The sequence below is a fragment of the Mobula hypostoma genome, chromosome 1 (assembly GCF_963921235.1).
Source record: "Mobula hypostoma chromosome 1, sMobHyp1.1, whole genome shotgun sequence".
NCBI lineage: Eukaryota > Metazoa > Chordata > Chondrichthyes > Myliobatiformes > Myliobatidae > Mobula > Mobula hypostoma.
The window spans coordinates 37,958,048-37,984,404 of record NC_086097.1 but is presented as its reverse complement, the minus strand read 5'-3'; the positions used below and the strand labels follow the sequence as shown (position 1 = coordinate 37,984,404).

The window sequence follows — 26,357 nt, the reverse complement described above, 5'->3', positions numbered from 1 at the left end:
TATACTGTTACGTACCCCGTAACTGGGTTGCCAAACCAGCAGTAATGGACCACTAGTTGGAGTCTGGATTACTGGAAACTAATAAAGTTTTATTAAAGAAATAAGTAAATAAGTACTCTAATCATAAGGATATAAATGCAACAGGTTAGCAATGATAAAACACACATGTACACAGAAGTAGGGTAATAGGAATCAACCAAGCTCTATCGCAGTCTAGGGGTAAAATGATCAGTCTCAAGTGACAGAATTCTGCTTAGTACAGTTCGCAGTAATTGCTGTTGGGGGGGGGAGGGGGATGCAAATTTTGATTCAAGCAGACCTTTGATGTTCTTCGCAGTTGGCTTTCGGGTGGACCCTTTTATGTCTTCTATCCCGCTGTGGTCACCGACTGTGACCCCTCCGTTCTGGATACGACTGTTCTTCCACGGTGAACCCAGCACCCAGGCAAGGACGGACACACACACCAGGTTCCTGCCGATCGTACCTTTTCACCCTGTGAGTCTATGGTCGGTTCCCTCGAACCAGACCTCCAAACTTCCACCAACTTGTGGGGGCACACCGCTCTTCCAGGGTCTCGTTATCTCGTGATCTCGTGGTGTGTGTCGTGCCATAGCGAACCTGTTCTTTTTATCCCCCTGCTGGGGTATCACCTGTCCATCAAACTTCAAACAGTTCAGGTTCAAAACAACCGGTCTGTCAATATTCTGAATTGTGTCTCTTTTCATTATCTCTCTCTCCTCTCTCATTAACATTTTGAACGTTTCTCCATTGTCTCCCTTATCTCTCTCTCATTAGCATCAATCTTCTGATAACTTGGTTTTTCATCACAATATACACACATTCTTTCGCTCTCTCTCTCCTTTTTCTCCCTCTGTCCCTCTCACTATACCCCTTGCCCATCCTCTGGGTTCCCCCCCCCCACCTTTCCTTCTCCCTGGGCCTCCTGTCCCATGATCCTCTCATATCCCCTTTGCCAATCAACTCCAGCTCTTGGCTCCATCCCTCCCCCTCCTGTTTTCTCCTATCATTTTGGATCTCCCACTTTCAAATCTCTTACCAGCTCTTCCTTCAGTTAGTCCTGACGAAGAGTCTCGGCCCCAAACGTCGACTGTAACTCTTCCTAGAGATGCTGCCTGGCCTGCTGCATTCACCAGCAAATTTGATGTGTGTTGCTTAATCCACTTTTGTTCTGACTGTCATTCCAATCCAGGCAACGTACTGGTGAACTACTTCGACATCTTGCCAATGCCTCCACATCATTACTCTAATGCAGCAACCTGTTATTCTGTATTTCCTTGTACTGCTTGCCTTCCTAAACGCTTATATCAAACTTCTCTAGATTGAATTAGCGTTACCCACTTGATCACACTTCCAATACCTTCCTGCAGCAAATAACTTACATTCTGCACGTTAAATACACTGCAAATTTTGGCATGAAGGATCAACTTTATTGACCACATTCACGTACTCAGAATTTGCAGTGGTATGTTGATACAACATGCAACAATTATAAGTGTAAAAAGTTACACAAAATAAACTTAGAGGTTAAAGGTTAAAGAATGGATATGGAATAAAAGGTGTGTAAATAACATCATGCATTTACAATGTGAATAGCATTATAAAAAGTGGTTTAAAGTGTTTACAGTGCAGTGACTGAGGGTACGTCCACACTACGGCGGATAATTTTGAAAACAAAGCTTTTTCTCTTTGTTTTGCCCTCCCGTCCACTCTGAAAGGGTGTTTTCAGCCCCCGAAAACGGAGATTTTCGAAAACACTATCCAGAGTGAATAAATCTGAAAACGCTTAATATCCGGCATAGTGTGTACGGGGTAACCGGAGAGATTTTAAAATGCTGTCATGACAACACCACAACAACGATGCTTTTTTCTGCTTCTGCTTGGTACCGCGCAAGCTGTTATAACGCGCAGTCGGTGTGAACGGCGTGAGAGTTAAATTGTAAAGTCAGTTTTTTTGACTATTTAAAAATGCTGTCATGACGTGCTGGAACAGATGTTCATTGTTTTCTTGAACGCCACCACCTAACAATTTCAGAACAGACGGACGAGACTGAAGCCAGTTGACCCATAGCTTACTGAATAAATAAGTATACTCACTTTGCCCTGTTTTCTGTCCTTGCTTGTATTAAGGTGGTTTACCTATTTATGCGAGTACTTCTCTGACAATAGATGTCTAACAGCCTAATGTAACATTGTATGGAAATACAAGATAACACTGATGCAGACGTTTTATACATTTAACAAGGTGCTTTTTAATGTAACAGAGTTAGTTTTTCAATGTTCGTCGTCAGCTGGGTTATACTGTCCGTGAACTCCCTGTCGGTTGCCTCCGTACGCTCCAGTATTTTTTTTTAAGAAGTTTTAGGTCCTCCTGTGCGAGAGCCAAGAGCAATTCCTTTTAAGTTTTTCTACTCTAACTGGACAAACACGCACAAAGTATATCGTTTCCTCTTCGCTTGTTTTCTGTGTGTCCTGTGCATGCCCAGTAGGAGATTCGCCCAAATATCCGCCTAATGTGTACGCCTGTCGTTTTTACTCGAAAGCGGCATTTTCAAAATTATCCAGCTTAGTGTGGACGTAGCCTCAGGTAATAGATAGGGGGAGGATAGCTAACTATAATGGTTGATCAGATTAACTGCCTGGGGGAAGAAACTTTTAAAATGGTATGAAGTGTTTTTTTTGTTTTAATAGCCCTATAACACATTACAGATTTTTCCTGCCCACTTCATTGTCCTGTAGCCAAGGCAGACAGCAGCTGAAGACTTTTTCAGCTGACCTGACAGTTCGCTGTAGTTTTCAATTATTGTGAGAGGATGCTGCACCCTGGCAAACCAGGCATTATCTGCAAATTTCTTAGATACAGGAGTTATGCTAGTGCAAACCACAGAAATATATCACAATACTAAATCCTGGAGAATCTCATGCATTTTTTCCAGCAGCTAAACATCCATCAAATAATTAACTTTTCACTTTCTGCAAAAGAATTTATTTTGAATTCTATCTGCCCTTTTTTCTTGGATCCCACACAGTAGCACCTCATTTGTACAAAACAACTAAGAGCTCCATGCTAAAATTAGACAGACTGAAGATGAAGACTGAAGATTAGATTCTTCACATGTACCGTCCAATGAAACATACAGTGAAATACATCATTTGTGTCAGTGACCAACACAGTCCAAGGATTGTACTGGGGGCAGCCTACAAGTGTCTTCGTGCTTCCAGCACCAACATAGCAAGCCCACAACTTACTAACCCTAACCCGTACATCTTTGGAATGTGGGAGGAAACTGCAGCACATTAAGGAAACCAACAAAGTAACAGGTAGAACATACTAACTCTCTACAGTCAGTGACGGAATTGAACCTGAGTTGCTGGTGCTATATGATCTGCAGATTGAAGTATACAGATGAACAGTGATCATCTGCAATTTTGTTCTTCTACTCTATTCCTCTTCTGGTCAAAAGAGCGGTTAAATATGTAACATGGCAAGAAGGAAACTCTGCCACTTTGGACTCTGGAATGTTGAGCTTCCAGTCCTGCCCTTCTCTCAACCACGTTTCTGTGACAGCTTATAATATTATTGCACCCAAGTTCTAAACTAATCTACCTTACCCATTATACTCTGCGTTAAAATAAACACAGACCACCATTCCTGCCTTGTTCATGATCCTGACTTGCCTCTTCTTGCTCTTCAGCTTACCTGACTTAACCTTTACCTTAATCACTGCATCTGCTGAGTTAGTGCTCTGGTCCCTATCCTGCCATCCAACATGTTTAAGTCCTTCTGAGTAGTACCATCAAACCTCCCTGCAAGGATACTGGTGTAACCTATCCTTCTTGACAGATCCCACCTGCTCTGAAAGAGATACCAATAATTCAGGTATCAGAATCAGATTTATTATCATTGGCATGTGTTGTGAAATCTGTTAACTTAGCAGCAGCAGTACAGTGCAATACATGATAATATATAGAAAGAAAAATAAATACCCAATTAAATCAATTCCAATAAGTATATGTATATTGATTAGATTAAAAATACTGCAAAAACAGAAATGATACATTTAAAAAGTGAGGTAGTGTTCATGGGTTCAATATCCATTTAGGAATCGGATGGCAGAGAGGAAGAAGCTGTTCCTGAATTGCTGAGTGTGTGCCTTCAGGCCTCTGTACCTCCTTCCTACAGTAACAATGAGAAGAGGGCATGCCCTGTGTGGGCCCTTAATAATGGACACTGCCTTTCTCAGGCACCACTCTTTGAAGATGTCTTGGATAATGAAGATGGAGCCGACTAATTTTACAACTTTCTGTAGCTTCTTTCGATTCTGTGCAGTAGCCCCGCCCCATACCAGACAATGATGCAGCCTGTCAGAATGCTCTCCACAGTATATCTGTTGAAGTTCTCAAGTGTTTTAGGTGACAAACCGAACCTCTTCAGACTCCTAATGAAGTATAGCTGCTATCTTGCCTTCCCTATAACTGCATTGATATGTTGGGACCAGGTTAGATACTCAGACACCTTGTTGACACCCAGGAACTTGAAACTGCTCACTCTCTCCACTTCTGATCCCTCTATGAGGATTGGTTCATGTTCTCGTATTACCCTTCCTGAAGTCCACAATCCAAAGCCCTCTCTCCTGTACCAGCTCTTCAGCTATTCATTCAACTGCTTCAAGAATTACACTGTACACCAAATGCAAGAGTTATGGTATGAATCTTGTTACCATGTATCTTAGTCCTCTGTAGACTGTTTAGTAATGTGTATTCTTCACAGTAAGATATTGTACCAAACCATAGGTTCAAACTTCTGATCCTCTTTGAACACAGAACAGTACAGCACAATACAGACCTTTCGGCCCACAACATTGAGTCAACCTTTGTAACCCACTGTGCAATCAATCTATCCATTCCTCCTACACAGCCCACAATGCTCCAGTTTTCTTACATCTACGTGCACTGTTAAGAGTCTCTTAAATGTCCCTATTGTATCAGCCTCTACCACTACCCTTCGATGCGTGTTCCAGGCACATATCACTTTGTCTAAAAAAAACTTAACCCTGACACTTCCCAAACACAAGAAAATCTATAGATGCTGGAAATCCAAAGCAACACACAAAACAATGCTGGGGGACTTCAGCAGATCAGGCAGCATCTATGGAAAAGAGTAAACAGTCGACGCTTCAAGCTGAGACTCTTCTTCAGGGCTGAAACCTTTTATAAACTTCGGTCCATTCACCTTAAAAAGGTTTCTTCTGGTACAGGTATTTGCGCCCTGGGGAAAAGGCACTAACTGTCTACTCTATCTATGTTGTACATATAATGTTATACGCCTCTACCAAGTTGCCTCTCACCCTTAACACCAAAGAGGGAAACCCCTGGCTTTCTCAACCTTTCCCCATAAGAAATATTCTCCAATCCAGTCAGCACCCTGATGAAAATCTTCTGCACCTTCTCTGATGCTTCCACATTCTTCCTGTAATAAGGTGTAACAATCTTCCTGTAACAATCCTGTGTGATCCGGCCAGAGTTTTATAGAGCTGCAACAGAGCTCCTGAGCTCAATCTCCCAATTAATGAAGGTCATCTTAACCACCCTATCAACTTATGTAACAACTTTGAGAATTCCATGGAGATAAACTCCAAGATCCATTTGTTCCTCCACACTGGTAAGAATCCTGTCATTAACTTTGTACTTTGGCTTCAGGTTTGACCTTCCAAAGTGTATCACTTCACGCTTGTCTGAATTGAATTAATCTGCCATTTCTCCATCCTGCCAATATCCATTTGTAACCTACAACAACCTTCCATACTATATACAACACCACCAACCTTCATGTCACTTGCATACTTACTGACCCATCCTTCCACTTTCTCATCCATCTCAATTATAAAAATCGCGAAGAGTTGGAATCCCAGAACAGATCCCTTCAGAACACCACTCATCACTGACCTCCAGGCAGAATATGCTCATCTGCAAATCCCCTCCACCTTCTATGGACAAGCCAATTTCAAATCCATGCAGCCAAGTTTCCCTGGATCCCATACCTCACAACTTCTGGATGAGTGTACTATGGAGAAGCTTGTGAAATACCTTAGTAAAATCCATATAAACCACATCCACCAGTCTACCTTCATTAATTTGCTTTGTCATCTCTACAAAAACTCAGTCAGGCTCAAGAGGAATAGGCCATGCTGACTATCCATAAGACTTGGCTTCTCCAAATGCTCATAAATCCCAGCCATAAAATGTCTCCATTAATTAGCCCACCACTGACGCAAGACTCATTGATTATAATTCCCAGAATTATCCCGTCCCATTACCTTTCTTGTATAATGGAACAACACTTGCCATCCACCAAATCTCCGGTACTACTCCTGTGGCCAGGGAGGATACAAAGATCATCTATACAGTTTTGCAGGTCTATGCCTGTTATTTTGGCTACAAAATAACTTGTAATATCCATGTACACACTTGCAACACAATGTAACATTAACACATTACATTGATGAAGATGATGCAAATTCAGCTAAAAACAGAAATCATCAGTAGGCCAGCAGAGAGAGACAAAATTAACATTTCAGGTTACTGTCTTATCACCAGAATGGGAAAGAGCCATCAACTTAAAACACTGAGTCTTTTTCCTCACACAGAAGCTACTTCTAGTGTGTTTTCAGTTTTTATTTCAGATTTCCAGTATCTGCATTATTTTGCATTTGGGCACACAGAACACATGAAGACTAAATAGATAAAAAAAGTCAGTCAGAATGCTGCATTAATAATAATGCCATTTAATACACTCTGAATTCCAGCTAACACTCATTTTTAACAATAATTAAATATTCACTCAGTAGGATGAAAGACTTGTCACCAGTGTTGTTTAAAGAGATCAACGACTACTTTCAGCTTTGTTGCTGATTGATTTATATTGACTGTTACTATGTTTGTATAACTCTTTGGTCCTTTCTGAACTTCTTTAAAGTTCAGCAGGTGCTGAAGTTCTTTTTTGCTGACTTCAAAAGCTTCTCACAAACTAGTTTCTAGCTTAAAGATATGCTTGTAATAAATAAAAGCAGAGAGAATAAAGAGGAAAGAATGGGCCACAGTTGAAAGCCATATTCCCCTTATCACCCAAGATGTTCAAGGAACAAGACCCACATTAAAATCAATAAGGAAAAGCGTTCAGGACCTCTGGACATAATCTTTAAAATCTATATCTGATCCAATCAAATGCACTCCAGCCTACAAGCTGCAGGCCGACTAGAAGCAAGTTGGCCTTTAATAGTGATGTCTACTCACATCTGGGCCCCTGCCAAGACTAGCAGCCACAAAACATCTGTCTCTGTAATAATGTTTATTCACAAGCAACACAGAATTAGCCTACTGCCTACATGAGAAGCAATGGACAGAGACGCATCACAAGTTTCCATTCTCGCACTATTTCCAGACTAACATCGTGGACCATTGTCTTTGATCTGCCTGTACCTGCTTGCCTCTTGTATTTCCCAATAGGGCACAATCACCAATTGTACAACCAGGATTTGGGTGATGAGATCTCAAGGTCTTGCCCTCTAGACCAGAAACGACCAGCAATAATTGAAAGCAAAGCAAGAGAGGGAACTTTGACCCTGTCAAACAGATACAATAAATTTGACACTGTGATAGAAACTATTAAGCTTGCTGTAAATGTTTTAAAAAATTGGGGAAAAAATTAACTTTTAGCTATTTATTAAATCATGAATATAAAACTGAAATAAAGAAAAAGATACTAACTTTATCATCCTTGTTCCACAAACTGAGCTTACCAAAGTAATCTGATCTGCTGTGACCCAATAACAAACAAAAGAAAATCTGCAGATGCTGGAAATCCAAACAACACACACAAAATGCTGGAGGAACTCAGCAGGCCAGGAAGCATTTATGGAATAGAGTATAGCGTTTTGTGTGGTCTGCTGTGACATATGGTAAAAAGACTGAACACTTTTCCCAACCACCCCACATCAGCATTTATTCTCCACACAAGCCCGTCCCTATCTTTCAGCATCTAAATCTATTATCATCCTTCATTACAACACACATCAAAGTTGCTGGTGAACACAGCAGGCCAGGCAGCATCTCTAGGAAGAGGTACAGTCAACGTTTCAGGCCGAGACCCTTCGTCAGGACCCTTCTCGGCCCGAAACGTCGACTGTACCTCTTCCTAGAGATGCTGCCTGGTCTGCTGCTTTCACCAGCAACTTTGATGTGTGTTGCTTGGATTTCCAGCATCTGCAGAATTCCTGTTGTTTGCGTTTTAAAAAATCATTCTTCATTATATTCTTTCAGATTTTTCTTCAGGCTCCACTTAAATGTGTCCATACTATTCAACTCAACCACACCCTATGAAAGCAAGTTCTACATTCTCTCCACTCTTCTTGTTAAAGAAGTCTCTTCTAAATGCCTTCCAGATTGGTGACTGTCTATGAACATGGCACCCAGAAATTTAAGCAGCATTAAAAGTGCGGTCAAATCAAGGTTCAATAAAAGATTAGATAACAAACATTTTTCAATTCCATTCTACTAGAAATAAGCTCCAGTGATTTTTTTTCCTCCCCAATGGTCCTGTTAACGTGTGGGACGACTCTTAATATTGAATATACAGGAACAGTCTTGTCTCACCACCTCACCTACACTCACACTTTCCAAGTAACAAGTTATTTCTCTCCACGCCTTATGGCGCATCGGGCAGCAACCTTTCGTTTGCATTTGTCTGTTTTTTTTTAGACAAGGCTGAGTTGCTAGTTCGGCAGTCAACCCAGCACTGATGGAAAACATGCAAGGAGCCGGCCAGATTCAAACCCAGGACCCCTCACCTCAAAATCTGGTGCGGATGCCACTATACCACTGGCTGGCAAGTAACAAGTGATCTCCCTATACTTCCAAACAAGATGTACAACCTGGCATATATTTATGTAGCCATTCTTCATTTGTCAGGCTATGGAAATACTAACAAATAACAGAGAATGCTGAAAATACTCAGCCAGTTACCAAACAGCGGAAAGAGAAAAGTCAATGATTCATGTCTGTCGCCTTTGTCACAAGCTGAAATAGACAGGCAGGGAAAAAGTGTTAAGGAATATTAAGTTCTTTCATCATTATAGAGTAGCAACTAAATAATAACTGCACAGGTAAAGTTGAAGATTCTATAGGAGGATTTGTTTCCCTCATGTTTGGGATTCCAAATTTAAATCTCTTTCCTGCACAACAATTTTTCAGAGTAATTTTTAATGACTGACAATTTCTGTCTCATTCAAGCTCTTGACTGATGTTTTTCTTTTCTTAGTCTCCTGAAAAAGTACATTAAAAAGCAAATGGATAATCACCAAGCGGTAACAATTTTTCTGCCTTTCTGTAAATCTTTATGTATATTTATTGGTGTACTGAAGAGCAGGCTACAATTTTATTTAAATTATAACACCGCATTGTTCTATCCTAATCTTGAAATGATAAGTAACACAAACTGCTGGAGAAACTCAGCAGGCCAGGCACCATCTATGGAAAAAGAGTGCAGTCAACATTTCGGGCCAAGACCCTTCAGCAGGACTACAATGACAATAAGTTCATCGACTCTCTGGAGCCAAGTACAGCCTCTGGGCAGAGCTGAGCTCATCTCACAGTGGAATATTACAACTGATTTCATTGCAAAAAGAAAAATATGCATTATATAGCACTTCAAGTTTGACTTCAGGTTGTCACAAATGCTTCACAACTAATTAAATTTTCTGTACGTACCCATCTTCTCATATTCTCAATGCTGCTTCCAATTTGCACAAAGGGAACAAGGATGGTTAGATAACTAGTTCACCATGAAATCTCTACCAGGTTATAGGACTGAAATTAATATTCTGCATTGAATAGTTTCATAATATTTAGTACATTCTTCTGAAAGAGAATTCAGAACCTCAGCCAATGTTTCAGCCAAAAAAAATATCACTTCTGCCAATGCAGCAATCTCTTACAACTGCACATTGGTCCAGATTTAAATCTGGACTCAAATTTATAACTTACTGATTCAGATGCAAATGTTTCCTGAACTAAACAAAATAACACTCAAGTATCAGTTGAGTAACAAACATTTTATCTTTACTCGAATGACACCCAGTAAAAGTTTAGAATTATGTTGATTTTTAAGAAAATCTGAGCATACTAACTATGTATTATGTATTCAGAAGAGACCAACACTTGTTCCAAGCACATTTATGAAGTATAGTCGCAGAAGTGTTTAGAATACAAGGCCCTGTCTTCACAAAAAAAATTATCTAACTTGATCACTCTACTCAAAATTGTGGCAAGTATACACACCAGTAAGTTCTTCAGTTGCTTAAAAAACAAAATGCATGAGACTTGAAGAATTCATAACAGGTCTTAGATTTATGGCATGGTAGAAACTATTAAGACTTTCATTGAAATAACTTCCCACCTGCCATTTTCATGAAATCATTCGTAATATTTTGAACAGTTTATATTTTAATACTTCTGCTAAAGTACCACCCAGCAGAATGTTTCATCATTTTTATTACTGCATGACATAATTTGAAAGCCGTTCAATTCCTAATTTGTTTTAGTTAAATAATGATGATAAATGCTTTTAGACGAAATGCATTTACTGGTTGAAACAAAAGTATGACAAAATAGTTAAATTATTATAGCAATTACCTTTATTTAATACTATTAATCAACAATAAAATATTCATAGAGATTATTTCTGGTTTAACAGAACAACGAATGCAAAAATGGAACTTGCAACGTTCAAACTCTGTATTATTTCAGTGCCACAATCAAACTATTTAGTCACAAATATGGTGGCAGGCAAACAGATGAATACTAATTGTCTATTTTGGTCAGATAACGCAAGTCATGAAACAAATGTTCCCAATTTGAATAAAGCTCCTAGGAATTCCATTTTAGCTTAACAAAAACATAACTAATGCATAATCCAAACATGCTCCATTGTAAAAGGTAACAAATCAGTATTTAACTATGTCAAAACAAAGTGACTCTTTGCCAGATGTTCTTTCCAATAGGAAAATTAAAGGAACACACTCACACATTTTAAATGGCTCAGTATTTTAAAACAGAGAAAGCACATACAGAAATGAAGTACTACCAACACAAGAACACCAGAAAATAGGAGCAAAGTAGGCCATCACGCCCCTCTACTGTGGCTTACACTGCCCCATCATTCAGTAATCAACGCAAACACAAGGAAATCTGCAGATGCTGGAATTTCAAGCAACACACATAAAAGTTGCTGGTGAACACAGCAGGCCAGGCAGCATCTCTAGGAAGAGGTACAGTCGATGTTTCAGGCTGAGACCCACCCAAAACGTCAACTGTACCTCTTCCTAGAGATGCTGCCTGGCCTGCTGTGTTCACCAGCAACTTTTATGTGTGTTGCTATTCAATAATCAAGGCTGATCTGTGCTGGCCTTAATCCTACTTCTGTGCCTGTTTCCTGTATTACTATTCCTCAATCTTTCAAATATTTAACTCATTTTCACCTTAAGTATATTTAATGTCCAGGTCTTCACTACTCTCTGGGGCAGAAAATTCTAGAGGTTCTCTTGCCTTTGAGAGATAAAATTCCTACGCGTCTCAGATTTAATTTACTGGCCCCCTATTTTTCAACTGTGTCACCTTGTTCATGGCTTTTCTCTTGCTAGTCAAAACATCTCAATATATTAACCTGTCAAGCCAATATGGGATCTTATATGTTTGAATAAGGTCACACCTCATTCTTTTAAACTCTAAAGAATATAGACCCAACAGGAGAATGCAACAGGAAACCGCAATTATATACTGAAGAACAAGCTCTTCAAAATATGAGTACGATGAAATTTGTGTCAAGTATCTTTGGTACTTATTTCTGTAAAATGACTTCAGTCCTCCATCATGTCTACCTTATATTGCTTAATAAATATTCATTAATGGAGTCAGCCATTTTGAAGAGTCCTAGAACCCTGCAACCCAGGAGGCCTGCAAAAAGCCTGTCAGATTCCTGCTGATCAAAAGAAACTTGCTGCTCCAACCAATCCCACATCCCACTTTACAGGTTTATAACCTCATCTCTCATCAGGTACAATGTGGCCTTATTTGAATATCTTTGAAACATATCTGAAGGAAAACTGATGCCTTCACTAAGCTTTCAGGCAGAATATCAGACACCCACCACCAAATGAAAACATTTTCCTTGCCCCTTAATTACATTAAATAAATGTCTCTTGTTGTTGATATCAGCTCTAGGGGGAAATGGGTCCTTTATAAACACCCTAACTAGGCTTCATAGATTTATATAGTTCAATTAACATCTCCCTTCAGTCTCTCATGTTCCAAAGAAAACAACCCTTGTCTAGACAAAGTGGTGACCAGAACTGTATGCCATACTCTAGCTGTGCTTCGATAGTATTTTAATCATTCTTACATTTAATGCCTAGCCTGTATGCCTACTCAGCCGTGTTCTCTACTGGCCCTATTTTCTGGTATCCACAAACAAGCAATCAATTCCAGATATTCCAAATACATCCCAATATCACACTGTTTATTGTCTATTCCTTTGCTAAGGTTACCCTCTCCAAACAACTTATCGTACTTCTCCATATTCAATTCTATTTGCCATTTGTCTGCCCACCAGACCAGCTCTTAATTGTTTTCCTCCTACTGTCTATAGACTCCACAGCCAACGTTTGCATCATCTGAGAACTTCATTGGCTCTATATTCAAGTCGAAACATAGACCTGCACTTATGCATGGTCAAATTGCTTAATAAACTTCCAAATCTTTAAACCCCTTTCTTTCTTTGCTTTCTAAAACAACTAGAGTTGCACGTAGTTTTGTGCTTCTTGCTCAGTAAACATCCCTGTAATAAACAGAAAAAGAATTGTTACCAGATATTCGGTCAGAAATAAAATCTGCAGTAATCAAAGGCTGATACCACAGAAAATACCGTATTTCAACCTTCCAAGGTTCTTCACCATAATGTGTGCAATCCAGTCTTTTATGATTCACCTATTTTCTTACACATGCTGGTCAAGTAGTCATGCAGCCTTCCTAGGGGCAATGGTCAAAAAGGATTATGAATTGGCCTACAGCCAATTAAAATCTGCAGAAACTTTGTTCTCTGTTGCTCCCACATATGATCTTCATAGCCCCCTTGTTATGAATAATCATCCTGATAATTCTTTGCTGCAAGCTTTTAATATGATACGTGTACACCTTCTCTCAGAACAAATAAAAAGGAACTCTCTTTGCATCCCATAGTCTGCATAGTTCTCTGGCCACCAGACTGTTTCTGTGATATGTACATTCATTATTCAGAGTACATCAGGCTCTTCACCCACTACTGTCAACTTACTATGAGCCACTGTCAACTTACTGTGATGACATCATAACATAGTCCAGAACAACATGAGCAATTCACTTTACTTAGGAAGTTAATCAATGAACTAACAGAGTATTGATATTACAGGAAAATACCCCCCAGGAGCTTCAGAGAACCATCAAACAAAAATTCATGCTGTGCCACATTGGGGATTCTGGAGTAGGTGACTGAGACCTCAGTTTAAAGAAATAAGTTTCAAGTGTTTCAAAGTTTTAAAAAAAAGCTTAAAGTGAGGAGGCAAAGCAGCTCAATGACTTTTATCAGAACAGAGTTATTTATGAATTCCTTTTTCATCACCACCATTTTATTAAAGTTGCACAACCTAAGTAAATCCATATATGTTATTAATAGAACAAGTAAATCTTGATTGTTGTAGCTCCTATGTACAAGGATACCTCTAATGGGATTCCAGCTGGCTTGATGTCTAAAATCACTTTTATATCTCTGCAACAATCTATATTGAGGAATTTTCCAGTTTTATGATTAAAGACTTTACATTAACTTTAAATCATATTCCTGGCTATTTTTCTCAAGTAGATTTTAATGACCAAGCAGGAAGGACTATAGTTGCAAAAAAACAAAAAAACACATTAATTTGCTATTCTAACTCTTCTTAGTCTTTTGGTAGTTAAATGTACAGATCACTTCTGCCCTCCAGTAATTTCCAGTCTAACCAATTAATTAGCAAATCCCAATGCCAATTAATATATTGCTACATAACAATCGCTATCAAGAGGAAGCATTCACGCCTCAAACAGATTACATGCCTGATTGTATTCATTTAGCTGGATTTATAACAAGCAATTTATTGCCATTCTACCAAAAAAAAGATGACTGATAATCTGGAGATAGAGTAAGGGGAGAAGAGGGCTGGTTGCAAATGCTTACCCTGTCCCTAAACTAGGCTAGCATTCAAGCTGCAAACATGTATATCTTTTTTTTAAATAAACCCTGAAAAGTAGGATGATGATAGGCCAAAGCTCACCCACAGGTCCCTAATGAATGACAAAATACAGGTTATGGTAGCTTGCATGGCTCTTTGTAAAAGATCTACACCATAATAAATCAAATATTATCAAGCTTAAAAGCCATGTTACAAAAAAATGAAAATAACTGACTTATCTTCAGTCCCTCAGAAAATCCACATCTGGGCCTCTGCTGCAGATGTAAGGTAAAAATTAATGCAAGAACCTTTGGCATGCACTTTTCTATTTTGAACAACTATTGGCTAGGGATTCTCAGAAATAAACTATTTACTACATTTTTGCCAAGTGGCTTTAAGCACAATCCTAAATCCTTTTTTTTTAATCCACCTGGTAATTTCATTCTATGACAAAACAGGCACCATTTTAAAACATTAGTGTTGAGTAGGTGAACTACTTTTCATGCCCAACAGAGCTAACCTATTGTAACCAGTGCCCCAATGCTGTGGATGTTAGACTTGGAGAGAATGCTGATAATGGTTTACTTGTTCCTCCAGTAGACTTAGGATTCTGCAGACAAGTTATTGGCATTACCTTTGCGGTGAATTGAACTGTGTATAATAGGGAGCTTGGGTGTCAAAAACATACAGAGCAGATTTCAACTACCGTGCAGTAGAATAAGAATTTTGTGACGTGCTTCATATTCAAGTACCCATTCCTCTCATGGTCCCAGAAGAATCCCTACCCCATAAGGAAAGCCTCAACAAACCTCTGCTTTCTGAGGATGCTGATGAGAGCCGAACAATGCACATCTGTATTTGCATCCTTCTACAGATGCATCACTGCATTCAAAAAGTACAAACAGTACAGGAGCTGCACTGCAGCGGACAGGAAGGCTCTACAGCAGGTAGTCAATACATATACAGAAAAGTGCCATAAAAGAGTCAGTAATATCATGAAGGATCCCACCCACCCTGCTCATGGACTGTTTGTCACTTGTCCCACTCCCATAGGAGACTATGTTGCAACCACACTAGGACCACCAAAAAGTACTTTCCCCAAGAACCTCCACCCACTAACCCACCCCTCCTCATCACTCACCACCAATAATTTATCATTTCCTGTCAGAGTTCATTTATGTGCAGACAACTCTGTACCTAGAGTCACTTTATGGACATACAATTAAACCCACGTGTAGAAGCTATCTTATGCATTTATATTTATGGTGTTTTATTACTGTTGTGTTCTTTATCTTGTGCATTTTTTTTTTGTGCTGTGTTGGATCCAGAGTAACAATTATTTAATTCACCTTTACACTTGTGTGAAATGACATTAGACAATCTTGAATGTTTTACCTCGGTTGGCTAAAGTCTGTGCTGATGCATTGAGGCCAATGGTTAATTTCATCATAATTTCTGCCTTCTCTGATTGATGACTGTGATAAGAGAAGTGATCCACGTTTACCAGGATCTCACTGAAAATGGTTATTGTATGAGTGTGGTACTTCAGAACAGAGCTATTTGCTAAAAGACCATTGCTTCTTCAAAGAGAAGACCATCTCTCTCTTTTGTTTTAGTGAACAAGTCAACAATGCCTCTAAGCCCAGCTCTAATTATGTGAAAATTCAAGTTGTTTTATGTACCACAACTCAATTATTAAAGTTAGGGTGATATTGGTTCTAGATTGGATGCTTCATGATGGCATGCAATCCAGGACCCTATTCAATGGGTCTACAGCAGACCCAGTCGCAGTGTGGTCTGGCACTGAACAAGGCTACACTGTTGCTCCAATCCTCGTTTCAATCTTTCTTGCTACAATGTTGCCTGACCTCCACAAGCCCTGCAGGAGAAAAAATAGTCAACAGTGATCACCAGCTTGTTAATAGTGGGTGGGGGGGGGGGCAGGGGAGAAAGGAAGGATATTCACCGACAAATGAGTAAACCTAGCAATAATCGGCCTGTGAGTTTGACGTCAAGTGGTGGGTAAATTGATGAAAAGTATTCTTAGAGATGGTATATATAATTATCTGGATAGACAGAGTCTGATTAGGAACAGTCAACATGGATTTCTGCATGGAAGGTCACATTTGACAAATCTTATTGAAGTTTTTGATGAGGTTGCTAAGAAAGTTGACGAGGGTAAGGCGGTGGATGTTGTCTATATGGACTTCAGTATGGACTTCAGTATGGCCTTTGACAAGGTTCCACATGGAAGGTTAGTTAGGAAGGTTCAATCGTTAGGCATTAATATCGAAGTAGTAAAATGGATTCAGCAGTGGCTGGATGGGAGACACCAGAGAGTAGTGGTGGATAACTGTGTGTCAGATTGGAGGACGGTGTGTAGCGGTGTGCCTCAGGGATCTGTACTGGGTCCAATGTTGTTTGTCATATACATCAATGATCTGGATGATGGGTTGTAAATTGGATTAGTAAGTATGCAGATGATACTAAGATAGGTGGCGTTGTGGATAATGAAGTAGGCTTTCAAAGCTTGCAGAGAGATTTAGGCCAGTTAAAAGAGTGGGCTGAAAGATGGCTGATGGAGTTTAATGCTGAAAAATGTACATTTTGGTAGGACTAATCAAAATAGGACATACATAGTAAATGGTAGGGCATTGAAGAATGCAGTAGAACAGAGGGATCTAGGAATAATGGTGCATAGTTCCCTGAAGGTGGAATCTCATGTGGATAGGGTGGTGAAGAAAGCTTTTGGTATGCTGGCCTTTATTAATCAGAGCATTGAGTATAGGAGTTGGGATGTAATGTTGAAATTGCATAAGGCATTGGTAAGGCCAAATTTGGAGTATTGTGTACAGTTCTGGTCACCGAATTATAGGAAAGATGTCAATAAAATTGAGGGAGTACAGAGGTGGCTTACTAAAATGTTGCCTGGGTTTCATCTCCTAAGTTACAGAGAAAGGTTGAACAAGTTAGGTCTTTATTCTTTGGAGCGTAAAAAGTTGAGAGGGGACTTGATAGAGGTGTTTAAGATTATGAGGGGGATTGATAGAGTTGACGTGGATAGGCTTTTTCCATTGAGAGTGGGGGAGATTCAAACAAGAGGACATGAGTTGTGAGTTAAAGGGCAAAAGTTTAGGGGTAACATGAGGGGGAACTTCTTTACTCAGAGAGTGGTGGCTGTGTGGAATGAGCTTCCAGCAGAAGTGGTTGAGGCAGGTTCGATGTTGTCGTTTAAAGTTACATTGGATAGATATATGGACAGGAAGAGAATGGAGGGTTATGGACCGAGTGCAGGTCGGTGGGACTAGGTGAGAGTAGGAGTTCGGCACGGACTAGAAGGGCCGAGATGGCCCGTTTCCATGCTGTAATTGTTATATGGTTAAATATGACACTGAATATCAAGTGTTGTTAGACTCATTAGAAATGGTCATTGTGTATCACAAAAGTATTTCTTACCTGGTCACACTTTCAGATGTGGGTCAACCAATTGGTCCTCACTCTCAACAATTTGTCCTTCAGCTCCTCCCACTTTCTCCAGACTCAAGGGGTAGTCATGAGACCCACATGGGCCTCAACTAGGTCTACCTTTTTGTTGGCTATGTAGAACAATCCATGTTCCAAGCCATCCCTGGTTATGCTCAACTCTTCCTCCACTACACTGAGGACTGCACTGGCACTGCTTCATGCACCCATGCTGAACTCATCAATTTCATCAACTTTGCTTCTAACTTCTACCCTGCCTTTAAATTCGCTTGATCTCTGACACCTGCCTCCCTTTTCTCAATCTCTTTGTCTCCACCTCTGAAGACAAACTGACAACCGACGACTTTTATCACCTACCAATTCCCACAGTTATCTTGACTTTTCCTCTTCCCTCCCTGTCTCCTATAATAATGCTATTCCCTTTCCTCAATTCTTTTATCTCCACCCCATCTGTTCACAGGATGCATCTTTCCTTTCCAGGACATCAAAGATCGAGGTTTCCCTTCCTCCCTTCCTCCACCATTGATGTTGCCCTCACCCAAATCTCCTTCACTTTCTGAACATCCACGCTCACCCCATCTTCCCGCAGCCTTAACGTAGACAAGTTCCTCTCGTTCTCACTTGCACCCAGGAGCCTCCACATTCAACACATCAACCTCTGCAACTGTCACCATCTCCCAAGGGATCCTACCACCAAACACATCTTTACTTCCCCCCCCCCCCACCGTCCCCATTTCCGCAGAGGCTGCTCCCTCTGTGATTCCCTTGTTTGTTTGCACCTATCGGCACTCATCCCTGCAAGCAGCCAAAGTGCTACACCTGCCAATTCACCTCCTCCCTCACTTTCATTCAGGGCTCCAAACAGTCCTTGCACGTGATGGAACACTTCACCTGCAAATCTAATGGGTTTGTCTATTCTGTTCGATGCTCACAATGCAGCCTCCTCTACATTGGTGAGACCAGTCGTAAATTGGGGGACTGCTTCGGCAAGCACCTCCACTCCATCTGCCAAAAGTGAAATTCCTGGTGGCCAGACAATTTAATTTAATTCCCTTTCCAGTTCCGACATATTGACCCATGGCCTCTTCTTGTGCCACGATGAGGCCACCCTCAAGGTGGAGGAGCAACATTTTATACTCTGTGGGTAGCCTCTAACGTGATGGCATGAATATCAACTTCTCTTTCCAGTGAAAAAAAATTCCCTCCCCTCTTCTTCTAGTCCCCACTCTGGCCTCTTAACTCTTCTCATGTGCCTATCACCTCCCCTCGGGTCCGCCCCCCTTTCCTTTCTCCTATGGTCCACTCTCCTCTCCTATCAGATTCATTCCTCTCCAGCCCTTCACCTTTCCTAGCCACATGGCTTCACCCATCTTCTAGCTATCCTCCTTCCTCTCCCCCACCGTTTTATTCTTGCATCTTTCCCCTTCCTTTCCAGCCCTGAAGAAGGGTCTCAGCCCAAAACATCGACTGTTTATTCATTTCCATAGACGCTGCCTGACCTGTTGAGTTCCTCCAGCATTTTGTATGTGTTGCTTCAGATGTGGGCCTGTTTCTTCTAAGAAACTAGATTCCTCAGGTTTTCACTTGCCTGAAATATTCACATACAAAATGTTGCTCGAAGTTCTATAAAATCAAGAGCCTATACTACTTTCAACAGTTAAAACTGATAAGAAAATAATCATGTACTTGAACAGATCTATATCTCACAGCAGCACACTAAGAAACTTGTATATTTATCCAATTCCAAGACCTTCCCAGCTAAATTCATGAGCAGTTGAAACCTGCATTAAATTTTCTCCGCAAGGTAGTGGGACAGGACAACACTTGCAGTTTCCTAGGGAGGTGCACCCACACAGGAGGACTCTGACATACAACCTCAACACCAGTGGCTGCTCATTGGTGAAGAGTTTCATAGACTGGAACAATTGTATGGTCGTGATTACAATAGCTTATTTTGTGACAGTCACAGGAACAGAAGGGTGCAGACTCGTGGCAGTCAAACAGTTTTATTTTAAGTGTTCTATTTTTAATGCATTAATAATCATGACCCACCCCCCCATTCAACTATTGTACCAGTAATACAAGTGTGCAAAATATAGATGTTACAGATTTTTTAAAAATATCCTTTCAAATGCAATTCTTCAGTGCTCTTGAGGATTTCTAAACTGCAACAAACTATCTTTCCTATGCAACATACACAAATTGCTGGAGGAAATCAGCAAGCCAGGCAGCATCTATGGAAAAGAATACACTCAATGTTTCAAGCCAAGACCCTTCAGCAGGATACCAGGGATAGAGTTCCTCTTGTCCTCACCAACCACCCTCCCAACCAGCACACAATTCTCCAGAATTTCTATTAGCTCCAACGGGATCCCACCATCAAGCACATCTTTCCCTCCCCCCTCACCCCACTTTCTGCTTTCCTCAGGGATTGCTCCCTACGCAACTCCCTTGTCCATTCATCCCTCCCCACTGATCTTCCTCATGGCACTTATCCTTGCAAGAGGAACGAGTGCAACATCTGCCCCTACACTTCCTCCCTCACTACCATACTACCATTCAGGGCCCCTGAACAGTCCTTCTAGGTGAGGCGACACTTCACCTGTGAGTCTGTTAGGGTCATATACTGTGGCTGGCGCTCCCAGTGTGGCCTCCTGTATATTGGCGAGACCTGACGCAGACTGGGAGACCACTTCACCAAACACCTGCCCTCTGCCCGCCAGAAGAAGCAGGATCTCCCTATGGCCACACATTTTAATTCTACTTCCCATTCCGATATGTCTGTCCATGGCCTCCTCCACTGTTGCAGTGAGGCCACACTCAAGATGGAGGAAAAACACCTTACATTCCATCTGGCTAGCTTCCAACCAGATGGCATAAACACTGATCTCTCAAACTTCCAGCAATGGCACCCCCCGGCCCTTCATCACTCCCCATCCCTTTCCCTCTCTCACCTCATCTCCTTGCCTATCCATCGTCTCCCTCTGGGGCTCCTCCCCCTCTTTTCTTTCTTCCATGGCCTTCTGCCCTTTCCCTTCAGACTCCCCCTTCTCCAGGCCTGTATCTCTTTCATCAATCGACTTCCCAGCTCTTTACTTCACCCCTCCCCCTCCCGGTTTCACCTTTACTTTGTGTTTCTTCCTCCCCTCCCACCTTTTAGCTCTACCCCTCATCTTTTTTCCCCCATTGAACGTCTCAGCCCAAAACATTGACTGTGCTTTCTTCCACAGATGCTGCCTGGCCTGCTGAGTTCCTCCAGCATTTGTGTGTGTTGCTTGGATTTCCAGTATCTGTAGATTTTCTGTTGTTTAGCTTTCCTATGACTCACATCTTTACACTGGAAGAGACCCCAATTTCAAATTTTAGGAAACAAAATAATGATAATTTAAAGTAGTATTTTCCTTGATGCACATCACTAGCTCTTTTCCTTCAATAAGCTTCAACAACTCACTTTGATTGGGGAAGACAAACTTCTCATCTCTTGTGCCAAAATTACTCAAGTTAATGGATATTGATATTTATGATGCTATCATGTCATGTTAACTATGTTGCATTAAATACCATTGCATCTCCTGCTGTGTAATGTTGCGCAATGTTGTTTATCGATCACTATCTTGGATTCCATATTTTACAACTGCCTTTATCTATCTTTACCTTCTCAGTTCCTATTCTATCTATGCAGTATAAAAAGTTTACAGTGCTTTGGAAAAGCAATGACACGCACCCCTTTCCTCTTGAATTCACCTAAGGATTTCCCCCCAGATCTTTCATGATATATTACACAGTGTCTGATTCCACCTTAACCTGCTTTACATCTCCTTCCATGCATCTAAGTCACATAAGTAGTTATCTAGTGACCAGCCTGAAAAATAAAATCAACAACTAAACACTCAGCAAGTTGGAACTATTATTCCTGCCCCTCAGGTCACTGTCTCACTTTATGGTAAGGTGTGAATTATCTATTGAGTCCATTAACCCGTGGTTGTAATGATGGTCAGCTCCCTCTGAAGCCCAATTCATACTTCTGCATCAAATGTACGCCGTAGCTACAGCACAGCCGCGTACCCTACACTGTAGCCTAACGCGCACCTCTCCCAAAATGTAACAATGCGTTGCGGCGACACAGACCGCAACAACTGATTGGTCTGCTCGGTGGCACCGCATTTCCTCCTACGCATTGCCGGTTGCTGCTTCTTCTCTGCCATTTCAGAATTGAGAGAGAAGAAACTCTTGTTCAACATTTATTAGCTCCAACTCCAACATGATGCGCTCAGTTTCAATCGCCATTGTTTGAAGTACAGGAAGAAACTCAACACAGTGGCATAGAAACCCCACCGCCAACTAGCGTTTTGGCGGTGAATTGCAGAGCGACGCAGACACATCAACGCACAAGTATAAATGCTCACAATGGCGTAGCCCGTACACACAAGTATAAATCAGCCTTAACACTACCCATAAAGTCAATCTACTGAAATACATAATCACCCTTAGCTTCTATTCATAATAGTCAAATTATTGGAACCGCATTTAGAGGCACAGACAATTGAGCTACAGACTCCAGTTCAAATCCTGCAATGGGAAATTTAAATGCACATAGTTGGGGGGGGGAGGAAATCAAATTCAAGAGCCAATGTTAGTAATACTAACCATGAAACCACAGGTTTGTCATGAAAATCTGTATGTCTCACTGACACTCCTCTATTTCTAGACCCGCACTGCTTCCCCAGTCCAAAGCCAATCAGGGACAGTTGGTAAACACTGGCCTTGCCAGTAAAGTCCACATCACAAAGTTAAGAATACTAGCATTATTATATTTAATCTCCCATCCTCCATTGTCTATTACAAACTAATGCCCATAATTCCAATCTGCACGCTTGCACTCACGTGAACAAATTTGATAATTCTATTTTCACTCTTATTGTTCAGGTCACCTATGAAAGTTAGAAACTTAAATACTTTACTTTCCTTTACCTAACTGCTAGGGAATCCAGATTTTGATTTGCTGACTGGAATATTGTCATCACCGAGAAAAATATACAAAACAGCAAAACTAGTTAAAAATAGCAGCCTGTTAATTCACAACCAAAATATATATTACTGCAATTTTATGTATGCTTGTCGAGTTTAAATTCATTCCATTCTCAGTGTCTCTCATAGCAAATCCTACTTACCAAAGCCAAGTTTAGCGTAATCTTGAACTTGCTTACCACGAAGAATATACATTTAATTGAAGTTACATGGAAATGTTCATAACTAGAGATTCTATCTATAATAAAATCTAATGCAACCCTTCAATTTGTCTTCAGCTCTGCAGCTTTGGAACAAAGACAAGCAGAGCAACAGCGACTACATTGACTCAGAAGGAAAAATGCTATGAATAATACAACACCCAGCCAAACACTATACATATATGTTGTACCACAAAACTTCATGATTAATTAGACAGATTAATCTGGGAAACCAATGTTAAAACAATGTACCTTTAATTATTGTCCAGCCACTCATGAAAAACTTAACACTGAGTATTATGCAGTATAGCAACACAAGAAGACAAGAACATTAAAGTATCTAAAGCCATTTGCCCAAATATATTATGTATATACAAGTATCCTCAAAACAAGTAAAGAGCAAAATCAGTACATTCTTGAAATGATTTGAAAGGCTTATTTTAAAAGAATATTTGCACCTACATTGTTTAAGTCCTCACAGAGTTTAAGCATACATTAACAAAATTCCAGAACCTCTACCATAGAAACATATAATGCTCCTCCAATCAGGGAAGGATGCTTTGTTTCCTGCCTGAGAGGCTGGATGTAGAAGCAAAAAGATAAATAATATTTACAGCATTTGAATTACCTCATTAAAAGCAATCACCAAATCATCCAGTAACTTTTTTTTGCTTTGTTTAAAGGACAAAAACCCTTTAAAATAGTACTATAGAGATGCAAGTTTATTTCTATTTTTTTTCCATGTGGAAAGAAATCATGGAAGATATAGATGAGGAAGATCAATTTCCCCATGTTGCAGCATCCATCTAAAATAAACTAAGCCGTCTCCTATGATGGTATTCAAAATTTATTCAAACAACTTGAAGATATTTGCCTCCAATTTCATTTCCAGAAATATAATTAATGTGATTATCTTATGAAAAAAATGACCCAAGACTTTCATTTTCCATTTATTCATTTAATAGATTTCCCTGCCTTATTATCTGTCATGCCTTAGTTCTGCTTTTACAGTAAAATTGCAATGTGTCTAAAACTTCCACTGTGGACTAAATAAGGAATTAGTTTTCTTGATTTTTCTCTTCCACAGAACAATTACCACTTTAAATCTTTTTTTTTGAACTAAGTACAGTTGTACTACAACATCTTTCGATTTAAAATTCTATTCAGTGGAAAAGTTCAGAATTTAATTTACTTCTCCAATCATGAACAGTGAACAAAGCTGCCAGGTCTCTCAATTAATTCGACATTACATAGAGCACTTTCATTTTCCATGCTCTCCCTTATGCTTAAATGCATTAGATTTCATCTGCCATTGTTCCACTCTTTTGTGGTCGATGCTTTCCTGAACTACCTCCCCTAATTCAACCGTTCCTTTTAGTCTGCACCATCTGCTAATCCACGATAAGGTCCTCAATCCAAGTCCTCCCTATATTGAAATAATAGGATCGAAGCACCAATGTCTGGGACATTCAGTTATAACTTACCCCAGCTGGGTAATGACTTGTTTGTACCCTCAACTTCTTAAAATCTTACCCGAAACATTGAGCTTTAATAGCATCTTTTTGTGCACAACCTCAGTCAAGGTACATCAGTAACAGGGAACTATCCATCTGGAAATTGGAAAATAAATCTGGAATGCAGTTTTCTTCAAATCCACACAGGGTGCTCTCCTTCAAAGACTACATAGTCTGCAGATTAGCAAATTATAAAATGCATATCTCAAAATGTTGAAGTTTAAGCATTTCGAGCCAATCTCAGTTTGTTTTCCAACTGAGCCACAACAATCAAAAAAATGGAAACAGTATTTTGTGAACAATGAATCTTTGCAAGTTTGCATTCACAATCACATCTGTGGGTTTCATCTGACACTCCAAATATTCATCCATATTATTCAAACTAGCATAATAACACAAAGCACTCTCACACTAATCAATCTGCTATGTCAACTTTATCTGTATTCTGTGTTACACTGTGCACTGTTAGAGCTAAAATCTTGCGTAGAACGTATCAATATACAGTACTTCTAAAAGCACTTTACACAAATGGCTGAATTTTCATCTTTTATTCATACAAAAATCAAAAGTTGCAATATTTCACTAACTCATGCGCTCCCAATAATATTCTAAAGAGTCGTCAGATGCTGCCCTCAAATCCTGTTTGGAACGACTTTTAAAACCTACTCCAATCTGTTCTGAAAATCTGACTGAAGAAATAAATGCCAACATTCTTAACAAAGAATCCTGAGAAAACATGCCAACTTTTGCACAGAAGGGAACAAAAACTGCGGCTGTAAAAAACTTAAATATTGCATTTAGAGCACCCAAATGTTTCATAAGTTAATATTATGAAATTAAATTAGATTTAAGTTTATTTAGTTAAGACCTCGCACTTAAAAGGCGAATGGCCTCGTTTTAAAAAAATATTGAGTGAAATGCACTTAGCTAGCGCACACTGTTAATGCGATTTTTAAATACTATCTGCAGAATATTCGCCTTGCCATCTTCCGCACCCCCACCCCCACTTTACCTGCGGATGCAGTTGCCTTGGTAACAGGCTGTCCCCTAGAGTCTGGCACTAGCGGCTGATCCACCTCGGCTCGCCAGCTTTCGGCTGCAGCAGCTGCATCCCCGCCAGTGACTGCCGCCCTTGCCTGCGGACCGCTGTCAGCGCTCCAGTCCGCCTGCTCGGGCTCCTCTCCTTCGCTCCACTGTCCCTTTGGAAACGGCTGGACGAAAGGGTCGCTCGCCATGACGGAAGGATGGATTGCAAGGTGGTGCGTATTTTTTAAAGAACTTGGTCTCTTTGTGCAACTGTTCCCACTCCTAATCCCCGCCTCTCAGTCCGGAGCTTGTACGCATGTGAAAATGGCTTGTTTGGTTCAAGGTTTCTACCCTGACGTCAGCTGTGGGAGGATGAACTGAAAGATTGAAGTGGATGCTGGGAATCATTCTCTTTATAACTAAATCTACATGTTCATATTTTGTGTTTTCCATAAAGAAAGCTTAAAGGTGATAAATGTATTTAAGATTATTGAAGCAATAAAAACTACGATGGCTGAACTTGTATACTTGACTGTACAAGAAGTTGCTTGCGTATAAATTATTTAACAATTCAGTTACCTAACCGAAACCCAGATAATCTTTGTTTAACGTCTTTCCTTGGGGATGAAAATTAGCCGATTTGTAGCATTTGCACATTACATTTCATGCCCCACCCATCAGAACTAGTCTAGTGGAATTTTGACGGGAATAAGAGATACGCCCTTTGTAGCCTTCTTTTGTCTGGGTGGAGTTTTTTTTTAATTCCCTTCACCACATATCTAGGTGGAAAGTTC

At 40.2% G+C, this 26,357-nt stretch overlaps 1 protein-coding gene across 2 annotated transcripts in view; it reads right to left on the bottom strand.

Annotated features, from left to right (window-relative positions):
• rtn1a (reticulon 1a) overlaps window positions 1–25,915 on the bottom strand; it is a 217,040-nt gene extending 191,125 nt beyond the window's left edge. Inside the window, exon 1 of one of the 2 annotated variants that reach the window (XM_063046773.1) lies at window positions 25,550–25,915. In XM_063046773.1, coding sequence (XP_062902843.1) covers window positions 25,550–25,772 — 223 coding nt within the window. In that variant the 5' untranslated portion in view covers window positions 25,773–25,915. The remainder of the gene's footprint in view (window positions 1–25,549) is intronic. The other variant, XM_063046782.1, reaches the window with a different exon arrangement.
• Between the last annotated feature and the right edge of the window lie 442 nt (window positions 25,916–26,357).